The following is a 16,328-nucleotide window of genomic DNA, read 5'->3' as shown; positions in this document are numbered from 1 at the left end:
AAAATAAAAAAAGTGTGGACCGGCTATATATAAGGGAAAAGGGGAAGAAAAGGGATCTAACCATGGTCCTCCCGTACAGAAGGCTAAGGCCTTTGACATCAGTGTTTTAAATTGAGTGAAATATGTCTTTTAAAATTACTGAAATCAGTGTTTTTAATAAATGAAATCAACATTCTGAAATGAGTGAAACAGTTGTTTTGAATATATTCCACACTATCAGTTTTCAAGAAACGAGGGAAATCAGTTTTTTAGGAATGTGTGAAATATGTTGTAAGAATTTTAAACTCGTTTTGGATATATTCAAGTTTCTCTTGTTTAAAGTATTTAGATGTCAGGAATTCAAATATGTGAAGAAATTAACAAAGAAATTTTATGTCAGAAGATACCAATGAATTAACTCACAAGAAAAATAAAATGAATTCTCTCTCTCTCTCTCTCAATGAATTAACTCACAAGAAAATAAAATTAATCCTCTCTCTCTCTCTCTATCTCTCTCTCTCTCTCTCCCTCCCTCCCTCCCTCTCTCTCTCTCTCTCTCTCTCTCCGGCATAAAGCAGACACATCTAACAAGAGCATATATATGTATTCCTCTAGTTAACCTTATGTATCGCATCCCTCGATAAAAATAAACCTTATGTATCAGAGAAGAAAACTCTTTTTCAATGCATACCTATAAAGTTGAAATGAATCTTGACGTTACAATGAGTGGTGGATCCATTATCGGTACAGACTGAGTAACGTTAGAAAAAACAACTTTCATTACCCGCACGACCTGGGCCGCCGCGTCTCTTCCAATCAACTGATATCGTTGTCGAGATGCTTCGAGGTCCTCCCGAAGCCTGCGTCGCGGAAACTCGCCCACACCTGATTCTCCAGCTCCTTTTCCTCCTCCGCTGGGGCCATTGCCGGCCACGCCGACGCCGTCCTGCCGAACTTGAGCACGCTGTCCGCCTCCTCGCGGAGCTTCGCCATTTCTGCCTCTCCCACCGAGGCCGAGCGCCTGAGCCGGCTACCTCGCACCGCGCGGCGGCACAGCGCCACCGGCGCGCGTACCGTGGCGAGGAAGGCGAAGTCCACCACCGCGCACGGGAGGAGGCAGCTCGCGGTGGCTAATCCACCCATCGTTTCACCGGTCAGCTGCTTGCACCCGGGCTGCCTGTGCTTGGTCGGCTCGCCTTCGCTGTGGCTGTGGCTGCGCCGATGATGCGAGCGGCGGGAAGGCTGCTGGCTGTGCCGCTGACTGTGGCTGTAGCTGCGCGTGGGAGGGCGACCAAGCGCTCCAGCTCCGTCTTTGGCCTTGCCTCCGGGTACTCCGTTGGCGTGGTGGTGAACGTGGGCCATGCTGCTGGAGCGACCGGCCATGGCCGGTCGCGTGGGGCGCGCCGTGGCTGTTGCAGCCGAGCTGCCGAGGTCGCCCGCCATTGAACCGGCCACCGGAATGTCCTGACTCCTGAGAACAACAATTAGGCGACGGTGAAGGGCGAGAGACCAAGAGCTGCCGTGGGTTTGAGGCCGGGCGGCGAAGCCGGTGGGCCTCTCTGCCTCTCTCCAAGTTGGGACTTGCGAGGGGCGGGCAAGAGCTATAAACGGGCAAGGCAAAAACTGCCATGCATGTCCAACGAGACCCAAGAAGAACGGTATGGTGTGACGACTGACGACTGGTGGTGTTACAAAACTAAAAAAAAAAACATCCCCAGTAAAAAAATCCACAAACTCTTTGCTATGGAAGTCATTTTTCTGGCTAAATTATGGGTAAGTAATTTGAATTTGATTACATGGGTGCACATAACAATAAATAGATCTGATCACAGGTAGCACGTCGCCACATGCACCCATGCATATCAACCCGTTGGAAGTGCATTTGGTGTGTAACATGGGTTTGTAGCAGTAGAGCATGGCGCATTGATTGGCGACCTGTTGCTTTGAGGTCGCAAGCTGACGGCCATCCTACCCGCACTATTGGACATATGGATATCGATGCATGGTTCTTGCCTTGAAAACCGATGGGTACGATTGGCTACCGATTTCTTCTTCAGGGGCAAAGGAAATCCTAGGTGAAGGCAGCTCAACTACTAGTAAAGAGAGGCACCAAAGGAGGGAGATATCTATCCCATGTGGAAGAGGACGTATGCTCACTTCGAGTATCACGTATTTTGAATGTCACCAAGTTCTTAGCTTCACAACATTATACTCATTTTATTTAAATCTTCATAGATGAATTTCCTTGCGGCACTGTTACATGCCCATAAAAAGAGGATCTCACAAGTCATGTCAGGCCGGAGTTTGTCCATTTCTTTTCTAGGGCCCCAATTTCTTCAATGCTATATCAAGCCTTGAAGAGCATTTGCAAATGTAGAGATAATGTTTGGCCAACACCACATGTACTTACTTTCTGTCCATAAAAGTCTAGTACAATGGATGCTGATAACACAGTATATAAACATGATCATCTTCTTTGTTGCCAAGGAAACATGACCACCAACTAGAGTAGTTTTCTTTTTCGCTCGTGTTGGATGGATCGATCTCTTTGTCTTTTCATGCCATGGGGGTTTCTAGTAACTAGGATTGGGATTCACGGGGAAATTGGGCTACAGATTGATATACAAGAAAATGAGGCAAAAGTGTTTAGTGCACCTGTTGTTTGGAGATACCTCTCTACAAAATCCGTGCAGAACGAACGTTCCGGAGAAATCATGTCAGCAACTTGGACCCAGCGACCCAAAGGCTCAACACCTACCGGCAGTGGCGAATCAACTGGGCAGGGTTTAATAGGATTGAGCTTGCCCTCCAGCGATGCAAAAGGAAATTTTAGTAGTTAATAGTACATGTTCCTAGTAGTATTCTAGCAAATTTGAACCTTATTTGCACAAAAGAGCTGGCAGTTAGTGACTTTTTCTTCACATCATTAACTTTGAGCCAGCCCTTGATTTTCTTACAAGATTCGCCACTGCCTACCGGCAAAGACCACGGCCCATTAATGGGATGATGGAAGGAGCCCGTAGAAAGAATGTGTGCCTGACTGGATCAAAATCCTAGGTGTTGCGGCCTGATCAGCTACTTATTTATCCTGATCACCTTTCGGTGTTCTCAATTTGTGATTTTGATTTGCACCCGCTAATGGCAAATTGAGAGTTAAATCAAAGCGAGATGTAAACATGTTATCTTAGCACGACCATGGTTGCATCTTTCTGTCCGGCAATAAGAATAGGAAATGGGGATGAATTACAATTCAACGTAACCCCCCCCCCCCCCCCCCCCACACACACACACACACACACAACCTTCTTGCCAATCGACACCGCTACAAAGCTTTGCTTCTAGTAGAAGCTAGCAGCTTTGGTAGTCTGCTAAGGCACCTATATGCTAGGGCCGCAAACTTGTCCTAGAGACACAACCATTGTATAGTAGCCTGCGGCAGCCACCTCCTGGTCCCCTTTATTCCATTCTTCCTCTAACTCCCGCTCTAGGCTATGTATTCCATGCCATTAATTTGTATATTAGCAAATTGATGGTGAAATCATAGTGAGATGTTAACAAATTGTATTAGCTCAGCAGTCCATGCGCGTGAGATATCAGATCATGAACTAACCGTGATGGCAGCGGGATCATGTGGAAGTGGCTTAACCAGGGGCAACGTGTCGTACTGCTACTTATCTCTACTGCACGAGAGTTACATATAATGGCTTTCTCATGGAGCAAAATGGACCCTGAAATCCAACAGAAGCACACACCTGTGCGAGGGAACCTTATTTGTTTCCTTTGAAAAGTGTTGGTGGAGGAGAGCAAAGATGCCAAGCATGCACATGTTGTGCCGCACTTGTGTCCAGGTGGAGATTATAATAAACTCAGTTAATTAGTATTTTGTGAAGAGCAAGTCTCTGAGTTCTTGCCAGCAGATAGCTGGCATGCACAGGTGGTTCACGAATTATCAGGGAATTCAGTCCGGTACAATGTGAGATGACATGAGGGTAGCCTATGAGTAACATCAATGAATTTTTTGAAATCAAATACTTGAAGTTTTTTATAAAAAAAATTGTAAAATTTGAACCATACTATTAAATAATATGTTCCTTATAAACTCGGTTAAATTTTACAGAGTTTGACTTCGGAAAAAAATTGATAGAACTTAGATATTTCAGAAACTGAGTGGGTACCAATATACTGTACTTTGTTTATGGTATACTGGTGTTTGGGAACTCTAATATTCTCCTGCATCTACTTAGATTTCTTATACATTATTTGGATTGGTTGCAAACTTGCAACACATTAGACCTATTTCCATGGAATGTTGAATGCGTGATCATGTACTTTTTTTATCCGGAACAGAACCTGAGTTTCAACAAGCATAGGCGATGCAAATTTAAGTTTCAAGTGTATATTATCAGATCGAACTCAACGAGTCACTAAAAACTCAAATTCCATCGACAACAACATTCATATTTCTAACATCTATATTGTCCCAAGTATTTGAATTAAATTTAATCCGCAACTCAAGGAAAACAATCTGGACTTTAAATATTGTCACAATGATTTGAACTTGGTACTTTATTTTCCCTACCAATCCCAGAATGTGGTCCAACTATAAACGGGCTTTGAAAATTTATAAAATGATAGATGTATGTTTTATAGGCCATATATGTTTCTTATCAAATGGGATTTTCAATGATATTTTCTGGTGGTCCTCAGTTTATTAATTGATGTAATATTGAAGTATATACGTATATCGGTATATGTCCCCTACCAAGGCATTCCAAGCTCCATATAAGTATGTACCAGTAGCTTATTTGATCTGTTGGTAGCTAGTCAATCTTTTTAGCTCACCTTGATCTTTCGAGACGAAACAATGGGAAGGCCTAGTAAATTGGGGGAATAGCTTATATTGAAGATAAACGAGTGTGACATGCAGTTTCATGGTGATATATCTCTTGGGGAATGAGACGCATCGGAAAATTGTTCTGAAGAACGCGGTTTTCTCATGGATAAAGAGCAGTCCCCTTCCTACATCGCTATTCTACCACCAAGGACCCTATGGAATGATAGCTATGTGAGCATGCCCGGCTCACAAGCAGAGCTCTTCATGGCTCATCTTTGTAGCATCAAGCTTGCATTGCCCATGGGTGACAAACAAGTTGCAGGTGGGATGGGTTGTTGTCAGCATGTAGTTCCATACTCTTGGTCCAGTGGCTACGTGGATGATCACCAAGTGATTATGCGGGATATGTGGGAGCCGATGGTCCAACGGAGAGTTCTTGCGAAATGAGAGTTCGTGGTCATCATTCTCAAGTGCCCAATTAACACACGATCACGGTCATCGTTCCCAGATGAGAACTGAATTGTTGTAACAAACAAATGCATACTAAACATCTGGCGATCTTGCTTGCTTCTCTCCACAAATTTGGTTTGTTTATTTGCGCCTCTTTGCGACCGATGCCAAGACTAATTTGGTTTGTTTGTTAGCGTATAAGATCATGCGTCAAGGAGAACGAGAAGCACAGGTTGTACAGCTAAGAAAAGAAAAATACGTATGAATTATTTGATCAAAGGAAGATCTTTAGCAGCAATTATAAGTGTGTATGGTAGCCGCAATGAGTTGATACATTCTTTTATCGATCCATTTGTCATTGTTTGATAGGGTGTAGGGGGAGTCCTTAACCATATGCACACCTCATACCACAAATGGCCCGTAGCTATTCCCATGAGGGAATGGGGAGTTGAAGTTTCGCTCCTCATCATGGCTCCCTCGCACCCGCACAAAGAATCTCCGCTGAACCCACGCATTGCCCCGCAATTTCTTTGCAGCCCCTTCCAAATGTTCTCTTCTCAAACCGGCATCCATCTCGCTAGAGAGTTCTCCTCTCCGGCAAACTAAAGATCTACTATAACCCCCACCAGATCCAGGCAACATGCACGCCCAGCAACACCCCCATTCCTTACATGGTGACGTCCGCATCCAGATCATGCCACCCTACATGCTTGCTACTGTGTCCACATCCCATGCGCAGACACTTGCTACCGGATCTGCAGTGATGTTGGTGGCTCGGCAAAGGTGATGGAGATGAGATGTAGAGGCCGTAATGGAGGAACCTTTTCTTCGTGCTGGCTTGGAAGAATACATGCCAGAGGATATACATGAGGCCTCATGCCACCACGTGCCCATCGGTCTTCAAACACCATCACTACACCAAACGAACCTCAACACGAGCATTGTCCCAACTTGCAGGCCATTAACTATCACCTTGTTGTTGTCCTCCACTCCAGCTCACATAAGTTGAGTCCCTAAGCTCCCCCTCCTCTATTCTCTGTTCCCCATAACAGGAATCTTAGTCAGGTACGTGGTTTTAAGGTCTTCATATTGACTAAACAAATATGTAATATACCAGAACGAATCTAAATATACATTGTTTATAGCATATAACACATGTTTTGTGATTGAAATGAGACCAGAAAAACCATATCCGACTTATAATACCTGATGGAGGTAATATTCAAGAATCAAATTGTGTACTTTGTAATCTAATTTCTGATAAGATGTCTTATTATCTATAGTCTTATAGTGCAAAATATTTCACATTCTCCATTCCGATTGAATGTGTAAGGTCGAGAGCGAATTTTGCGCTATTCTGGTGCAGTGTTGATGCTTGTTGAATGGTGGATCCTATAGTTTACTATTCATGCTTGATTATTCTACTTGGTAGATAGATGTGTTGTGTTGATGCTTGCAACTGAGCATGTATCAGTGGAGAACAACCATGCCCAGGTTAGATTAGCTACAAAAACACTCGAAAGGACCCTCTAGGTATTTCGGACCCTCTAGGTATTTCGCACCAATGAAAGGATTGATCATTCTTGAACACCGATCACTCAAAAGAACTCACTAGGTATAAGTTTTTTCAAATGAGGACCAAAAATTAGGTCTTAAATTGCTTTATACCAATCTAATGAAGACTACTATATTTCTTTATTTTATCCCTCTTAGATAAATATCTGTGCATTGCAGCGGGATAAAAAACACACGTCTCTAGACAATAACCATGGCTGAAGACCAAACATGTCCACATGTATCCCATATTTGTTGCCGCGTATCCTCCTTCACTCCCTCTTCAACGCTGGCCTCGGTGCTCACCTAATCCCAACACGTTTGAATGTAGTCAATTCTAAGGCGTTCTCTCTCTCTCTCTCTCTCTCTCTCTCTCTCTCTCTCTCTCTCTCCGCATAAGATGAAAAATGTACTTTGTTTTTTCACGTTGATGTTTTGCCGAGGCATGTATGTATGGTTATCGATGGGGTTTTTCATCTCCAAACTGATTTTGCTGAGGTGTTGATTTCTAATACGCATCTACATCAGAACAAAATAAAGACAGATAGTGCGCAGTTGATTAAGGTTGCACCATAATTAAAATTTAAAAAAGTTTAATAGGAACAATATCATATTCAAATTGTACATATTTCTCTAATCAATTTTCATATATAACATGTCAAAATTGGAGATACGGTTTAAAAGACAACAATATTTTAAAAAGTCTTTAAACTTGCATAAAATAGAGCCGCGGATTGATTAAGCAAAAGAATGTGGGGTTTACTCAAAATCAGCGAATAGTTTTTCTCTCACTTAAAATAGGACGGTGGGTTAATTTCCACAAACTACAGGGTGTTTTCTATGAAAATGAAATGTTTTTCTGGACTAACTAAAACTTGGACTGCAGGTTAATTTCAATAAACGGGAGGGACTTTTCTGCAAAAATGTCGATGACGTACGACCATAAGCAATTGGCGTTTTATTATTAGGTAGAGATATCAAGATTTTATTTGTTCATTTGGCTCATTTTTAGAAATAATACGATACCTACACAACCCATTCGAGGGATAAGCAATCGTATGTGCCTTTTGGTGCAACAATAATTGAAGTTAGGAACATCTAACGCACGAAATAGGTTGTGTGCTCCACTACCGTTTGATTAGTCAGATCACATGTGGGGGTGAGGAACAAGTGGAGGAGAAGGCAAGGAGAGACTAGTTAGCAAAGCAATGGCAAACATCCTTGAGCACCAACTGCCAACCTAACAGGTAAGACAAAGACACTTCAGGCTTAGAGAAAGGCGTTATCACATGCTTGATCAATGTGTGAGATAAGGCCATAGAACGAATGAGGGTGGAGGTGTCTAAGCACAAGGTGATGATTTATGATGTAGATGAAGTATCCATACACATCCTAAGAAAAGAGAGCAAACAGTTATGAGTAAAGTTCATTAAGGACACATATCACTAGACCTCTTTTCTATATATATGAAACCAACACATGAAGCAACATTTTCAAATTTTTATCATTTGTCTGTTGTGTGGAGAATTGAAAAGGAGAACGATGCTAACATAGATTCATAAAATCATTTATTGGAATGAGATGCATCCAACACTTGGATTGACGAGGAAGATCAAGAACTAGGCCATGTGACTAGCAACAGTGTTTTCTTAACAGTATTGTCTTTGAGTACCTACTTGCTTTTGTAATATTGTGTAGGTATAGTATTAGTTGATGGAGACAAAAAAGTAAGTGTTGAGTTAATTTATACTCAGTAGTAGAGAAAGGACCTAATGTGAGACACATTAGTCCCGGTTTGATTTTGGCCCGGTACTAATGGTACCATTAGTGCCGGTTCGAACGGCTAGGCATTAATGCCGGTTCGTGTTGAACCTTTAGTACCGGTTCGTGCCACGAACAGGTACTAAAGGGGTGGTGGCAGGCTGGCGTCAGGCCGGGGCCCCACGATCACCTTTAGTACCGGTTCGTGGCACAAACCGGTACTAAAGGGCTAACCTTTAGTACCGGTTCGTGCCACGAACCGGGACTAGAGGGGTCTGACCTATAGTCCCGGTTGGAGACACAAACCGGGACTATAGGGCAATTTTCAAACTCTACCCCCCCCCCCCCCCCCCGCCGTATCGCCATTTCAGTTTTGAAAAAAACAAAAGAAAATGATTAAAAAAATTCAAAAAATAAAATTCTTTGAGATGTAGTTATATTACTACATCTACTAGTTAGGAAAATTAAAAAACTTAAATTTGGACATGTTTTGCAAAAAAGTGTTATGAAAAAGTAAAACGGCTATAACTTTTGCATACGATGTCGGAAAAAACGTGTAATTATTCAAGAATATTAGTGTGACTAAATAATTATTTCAATTTTTCGAATTTTGGTCAAATATGGTCAAACTATGGTCAGAGTGTGGTCAAACTATGGTCAAACTTATTCAAGAAATATTAGTGTTACTAAATAATTACTGTTTTTTAGAATAATAGTTTCAAACTGAAACGGTGAAACGTGTGACCTAATGCTCAAGCTAAACTGCTGAGGGCTAATACGATTGACAGCTTACATTTGTCATGAAAACAACAAGTGCAGACTTGGAAAGTAGGGGGAATAGAACTCTGAAGTTAAGCGTGCTCAGGCTGGGGGAGTGAGAGGATGGGTGACCGGCCGGGAAGTTAGACGATTTGGAATGAGTGATCCACACTTGAGCAGTTAAGAGGGGTGATTAGAGACTAAATCATCAAATAATTCAGAAAATTGAAAATCGAAAAAAAATCAAATTTTTTTTCAAAATTTTCAAAAAAAATTCAACACCAACCGGTACTAAAGGTCCCCCATACCACGGCACGAGCTCACGCCACGTGGTGGGCCTTTAGTGGCGGTTCGTGCCGAACCGGTACTAAGGGGGGGTCTTTAGTCTCCACCCTTTAGTGCCGGTTGCAGAACCGGCACTAAAGGCCCTTACGAACCGGTTTTAAAGCTCCGTTTTCTACTAGTGACTTAAGAGAACATGTATTCAATGCACATAATGTGACGCCCCCGATTTGACCGTACACTAATCATGCACGCAAATGTGTACGATCAAGATCAGGGACTCACGGGAAGATATCACAACACAACTCTACAACATAAATAAGTCATACGAGCATCATAATACAAGCCAGGGGCCTCGAGGGCTCGAATACAATTGCTCGATCATAGACGAGTCAGCGGAAGCAACAATATCTAAGTACAGACATAAGTTAAACAAGTTTGCCTTAAGAAGGCTAGCACAAAAGTAGCAACGATCGAAAAGGCAAGGCCTCCTGCCTGGGACCTCCTAACTACTCCTGGTCGTCGTCAGCGGCCTGCACGTAGTAGTAGGCACCTCCAGTGTCGTAGGTGTCGTCGTCGGCGGTGGCGTCTGGCTCCTGGACTCCAACATCTGGTTGTGACAACCAGATAGAAAGGAAAGGGGGAAAAGAGGGAGAGGAGCAACCGTGAGTACTCATCCAAAGTACTCGCAAGCAAGGAGCTACACTACATATGCATGGTTATATGTGTAAAGGGGCATATCAGTGGACTGAACTGCAGAATGCCAGGATAAAAGGGGGATAGCTAGTCCTGTCGAAGACTACGCTTCTGGACATCTCCATCTTGCAGCATGTAGAAGAGAGTAGATTGAAGTCCTCCAAGTAGCATCGCATAGCATAATCCTACCCGGCGATCCCCTCCTCGTCGCCCTGTTAGAGAGCGATCACCGGGTTGTATCTGGCACTTGGAAGGGTGTATTTTATTCATTATCCAGTTCTAGTTGTCATAAGGTCAAGGTACAACTCTGGGTCGTCCTTTTACCGAGGGACACGGCTATTCGAATAGATAAACTTCCCTGCAGGGGTGCACCACATAACCCAACACGCTCGATCCCATTTGGCCGGACACACTTTTCTGGGTCATGCCCGGCCTCGTAAGATCAACACGTCGCAGCCCCACCTAGGCTCAACAGAGAGGTCAGCACGCCGGTCTAACCCTATGCGCGCAGGGGTCTGGGCCCATCGCCCTATGCACACCTGCACGTTGCGTACGCGGCCGGAAGCAGACCTAGCCTAGTGGCGTTCCAGTCCAATCCGGCGCGCGCCACTCAGTCGCTGACGTCAAAAGAGCTTCGGCTGATACCACGACGTCGGGATACCCATAACTACTCCCACGTAGATGGTTAGTGCGTATAGACCAAATGGCCAGACTCAGATCAAATACCCAGAACTCGTTAAGCGTGTTGTTTATCCGCGAACGCCGACCAGGGCCAGGCCCACCTCTCTCCTGGGTGGTCTCAACCTGCCCTGTCGCTCCGCCACAAAGTAACAGTCGGGGGCCGTCAGGAACCCAGGCCCACCTCTACCGGGGTGGAGCCACCTGTCCTTTCAGCCCCCTCATCATAATCACTTGCGGGTACTCCTCGAGCCGACCCGACTTTAGTCACCACATGTGTCATGTATATAATGTATATAGTATATACCCGTGATCACCTCCCGAAGTGATCACGGCCCAGTAGTATAGCATGGCAGACGGACAAGAGTGTAGGGCCACTGATGGAACACTAGCATCCTATACTAAGCAGTAGGATAGCAGGTAAGGGTAACAACTGTAACAACAATGACAGGCTATGCAGCAGAATAGGATTAATCGAAAGCAGTAACAGGCTACACTACTCTAATGCAAGTAGTAGAGACTAGAGTAGGCGATATCTGGTGATCAAGGGGGGGGCTTGCCTGGTTGCTCTGGCAAGGAGGGGGTTGTCGTCGACGTACTTGATCACAGGGGCAGCATCGGTCTCGGGGTCTACCGGAGAGAAGAGGGGGAAGAAACAGTAAATATAAAGCAAACATAGCATCACAAAGCATAACGTGGTAATACGACGTGTCGGGTGTGACCTAACGTATGTCTACACGAATAGGTGAAGGGGGAAATTCAACCGGAAATGTTTTCCCGGTTCCGGACCTGTGCCAGACAGATGACCGGAGGGGAAAGTTCCATGTTCAGCATGCTAGAGGCATGTGACAAACGAACGGACCGCGTATTCGGATTCGTTGGATTTTTCTGAGCAACTTTCATATAGAAAACATTTTCATCCGAGCTACGGGTTATTTTATATGATTTTTGAAAGATTTAACAATATTCTGGAACTTTTTATATTAACAGAAAAGGAATATGACGTCAGCATTGCGTGGGGATGACGTCAGCGGTCAACGGTCCGCTGACCAGAGTCAAACCTGACCGGTGGGTCCAGTGGGACCCACCTGTCATAGTCTGAGACTAACTAATCAGGTTTTAATTAGTTTATTTAATTGATTAGGTTAATTACTGTTTAGATTAATCTAAATATGATTAATTAACTTAATTAATTCCTTAATTAATTAAATTATTTATTTATTTATTAACTCCTTTTTTTTTCTTTAAACATTCTGGGGCCGGGCCCCTCTGGTCATAGGCACGGGGGCCTAACGGGCGAAACGGGCGCACTGGCGTTGTCAGGTGCGGGCGCCGCGCACCCGCGCGGAGGCGACGGAGGGCGCCGGCGGGGTCGTGCCCACGACACGTCCAGGGGAGGGCGTGTGGGCGTGCGGGAAGGGGAACCACGGCAGCGGCTCGCCGGAGTTGCGTTCCGGTGACCATTTGGTCACCCACGAGCATCAGTAGGACGAGCGCGTTGGCGCGCATCGAGTTGGGCTAGGGGTTGGTGCTGGAGGTGTCGGGATGGACGCCGGCGACGAGGTCTAGCGGCAGCGAAAACATCCTGGGCATCCATGAACAAGACGGCAGCAGTGTTTCGTCCAGGGGTCAACGCAACGACAACAACAAGCCTGGCTGCGGCGGCATGGCCACGACCGGCTCTCGGCTTCGGTCACGGCTAGCTGGCGACGCGTGCGAGGCAGGGAAGAGAGGGGAAATATGGCGGCGCTCACATCGATGATGAGCAGCAGCTCGGGGCAGCCGGAGGGAGACGGCGGCGCGAAGTAGGCCGGCAAGAGGAGGCGCGTTTGGCGACGGCGAGGACGCCTCCGTTGACGGTGACGGGGAGCGCCGTCGTCGGAGAGGACCGCGGCGATGGCGTCAGACGATGTAGCTTCGGCGACGGCGGGCGCGGTCGATCCGGGCGGCGGGGTGGTCGCGACGGGGGTACTGCTGCAGGTGTGGCGCTCGGGTCCGGCCATGGCAAGGAGGAGGTGAGATAGGCCAGATCCTCAACGGGGCCTCGAGGATGGCGAGGCAACGACAGGAGGGCGGCAGGAGGACCTGCGGGGCGTAGGCGGCGGTCCGGGGCGATGCGGTCGGGCTGGGATCGGGTCCTCCTCGATCCAGATCGAGGAGGAGGAAGCGAACGTGGGGGGGGTGACTGGGGGCGAGGGGAGTGGGGAGTGGGGCGACTGGGGGAGGGACCGCTAGGGTTTGGCGTGGATCGGGGGTTAAGGGGAGGCGGCTGGGCCGGCCTGGCTGGTTGCGGCCAGCTGGGCCAGTGGGCCAAGGCCCTTGGGGAGCCGGGGGGGGGGGGGGGTTTCTTTCCTTTTGCTTTCCTTTTACTTTTTATTTATTTTTCTTTTCTGTTTAATTTCTAATTTCTCTTTTATTTTGTTTTAGCAAAATACCAAAATGGCACCTAATTTGTTGTTACCAAATATGTCACAACCACAAAAAGTTTCATCCCAAAATAATATAGTTTAATATTTTACAAAATACAAAAGGCATTTAATTAATGGTTTTAGCTACTGATTTAATTAGTTTGGTGCATTTAAACATTTTATAAAGACTTGGTTCCTCCACCAATATTACATATGATTTATTTGTCACTTTTAGAACATTTTAGTTTTGACATTTGAAAAGTTTTATTGTTTGCTTGATTTTGAATTTGAATTGGAATTGTTTTTGGACCATCGCGAGATTAACAACAGTAACCGAGGTGACGTGGCCTCATTAGCGTGGAATTACTGTAGCCTAATTATCCGGGCGTCACAATTCTCCTCCACTACAAGAAATCTCGTCCCGAGATTTAGGAGCGGTTATAAGGGGGAAGGGATTTGGTTACGAAATTCTAACGATTATTCTCGGTCATAGTTGCTCTTCTCAAAGAGGTTGATCCATTACATTGATGTCTTCATTTCTCTGCTTCGGTCATCATGATGAAGTCGGCGTCCTTTCTTCAGGAACTCCATCGTACTTACGAAAGAATGAGGGGTGGGCATTCTGGGAGAACGGGCCTCGACAAGGTTGTCTATCGGGTCGACAGCATCGAGGAAGGTGGCGAAAGGTAACCCTCCAATCGAAACTTAAGAAAATATCGAGAGTAAAGTAAGGAGGTAACCTGGGAAGTTTCGAGCGGGCAGGCAATTGTTCGATGCCTGTTATAGGGCGTGAAAGGGTCAAAGCAACGGGAATAAGTATTGTGTCCGATATCAGACCTGAAGGTGGCTCGTGAATTACATACGAGGCCAGGTGCGAGGAACAACCTTGGAAACAGGGGGTGTACATAAGAGTCAGGTTTCGATCCTGTGGAACTGTGGGTTATGGGCCCACCATGTGGGTTAAAAGTAAGAAGGGCGGTGACATCTTGCACGATCATGATAGCAAGGCATGTCAGAGGGTAGCCTGTCAGTTTATATGTCAGCAACATCGTCGGTACCAAGGGCGAGGGACGAAGAGAACCATTTTCCTGCTCGTTGAAACGAGGCGGACCATTAGGCAAAGTTCTCGTCCATCGGTGGTTACCGAAATGTCACCAACAATAATAACAGGGTCTTACTGACAGAGTTGTACACCGAGGTGTTTACATAAGCAGGAGAATATTACTGCTTAGATCATATAGTTCACCAGAAAGGTTAAACCACACAATGGAAAGGAAAATATGATTATCAGATTAAACAGAAGAATGGAAAGGAAAATGTGTTTAAACACATATTTCAAGGTTATATCCTTCCCAAGGACAAGCTGAGCATGATATTCATGACAGGATATAATGTAGAAAACTCTTTAGGTAGGGGAGAGAAATTTCATGACATTACCCATACAATGGTGTTTGGATAATTGAGAAGGAAACATTTAGCATTGGGTTTCAAATGTTCCTATTGAAAATCGGAGTACCATAGACATGCTTCGAGATAGCATTGACATGGTCAACAGGGGAAGATCAGACTTTGGAAACAAAAGGATCCATCAGGAACAACTTATAGAATAAGTCTTACAATTTCCTCATGGAAGAACAGCTAACCTTGCTAAAAGGAAAAAAAAACTTATAGCAATAGGGCCTCCCGCCAGGTGTGCTGGGTATCATCACCTTACCGGGTCATAAATAGGTCAATGTTATAACTCTTGGATATATGTTCCAACCATCATATCTGACCGAGATTCAGATCTGATTGGTGTCAGGGTAACTCAGACTCAGGATGCCTGAGAAGAAAGGTGCAACACAAATTGTCGAAACGACATCGGAGATTCTCGGGAGATGAACTATGGAAGCGAGTTCCGGACAAGGGTTCATCATTACATCAAGGAGAGGTGAGGAGGTGACTGATTGACTCAGTGACAATCCATTGAGATTTCCAAAGGATGGATTTCCACCACTATGTGAACAAGGAGATAACATTAGCTAGATCGAATGACTTAATGATGTATGCTCGAGGAAAACATACACAGTTAAACATTGGTTGAAATGTGCAACCGAAATATGGGCTAGGTAGCACAAACAATGTCCGAATGATGATTCATTAAGCCATAGACGTAGAATGAAACTATAGACCAATAACTTCAAAGCAATAGGGTTGCTAGAAGTTTAGAATTTACACATCACAGACCATTGGTCGGTATTCCTTTTAGAAACAATACGGGGACCAAGAAAGAATGGTGATAGGGAGAAGTATCACTGTACCAAGATGTCATACGAGGTGGTGAGATTCTTATGACATTCTTGACATAAAAGATGGTAATACTCCAGGGTAGAACATATCATAAGCTAGATAGCAAGGAAATCAAGGTACAACACAAAACACGAACAAGTTTGTGTTGAATGGAAGGCAATAAAATGGTCGATGATAAAACAAATCATCGAGGGCAAGGATGGTATTTCTCATCCAGAATTCGATAGATATCTTGGAAGAGCTCAGAATGTTGATGATGTTCACGACACATTTGTAGCGAGAATTTATGAAGAGGTAATCGATCGGCGATGACGTCAAGTCAAGGGAATGATGAAGCGAAAAGTTATTGGAACCAAGGGTACGACACAAACTTGAAATCAAGCTTGTTGTTCAAGGCGAACTAATATGATGAGGAAGATCGATGTAAGCTTAGCTCATCGTCAAAAATTGTGCTTCGGGAAGAAGGACCATGTAGCACAGTTATAATTTAGCACGATAATGATATAGCCGATAAGGCTAGGAATGACTTGAAGGTTTATTAAACTCGTAAGCAACAAGAATTACTTAGATTTATTGAATCGGAGTGCGGAATCGATTCACTTATCGGTGTTCTCGAGTGACTAATAAATCAGAGCCCG

The 16,328-nt window shown here is 44.8% G+C and overlaps 1 protein-coding gene across 1 annotated transcript; it reads right to left on the bottom strand.

Moving 5' to 3' along the window:
- Window positions 1–644: 644 nt before the first annotated feature.
- Window positions 645–1,422, bottom strand: LOC109780449 (uncharacterized). Its single transcript, XM_020339037.3, has one exon. The coding sequence runs from the start codon at window positions 1,420–1,422 to the stop codon at window positions 796–798; it is 627 nt and encodes a 208-aa protein (XP_020194626.1). The 3' UTR covers window positions 645–795.
- Window positions 1,423–16,328: the final 14,906 nt, after the last annotated feature.

The sequence above is a fragment of the Aegilops tauschii genome, chromosome 6 (genome assembly GCF_002575655.3).
Source record: "Aegilops tauschii subsp. strangulata cultivar AL8/78 chromosome 6, Aet v6.0, whole genome shotgun sequence".
In the NCBI taxonomy this organism is placed as follows: domain Eukaryota; kingdom Viridiplantae; phylum Streptophyta; class Magnoliopsida; order Poales; family Poaceae; genus Aegilops; species Aegilops tauschii.
This window is presented reverse-complemented; position numbering and strand designations above follow the sequence as displayed.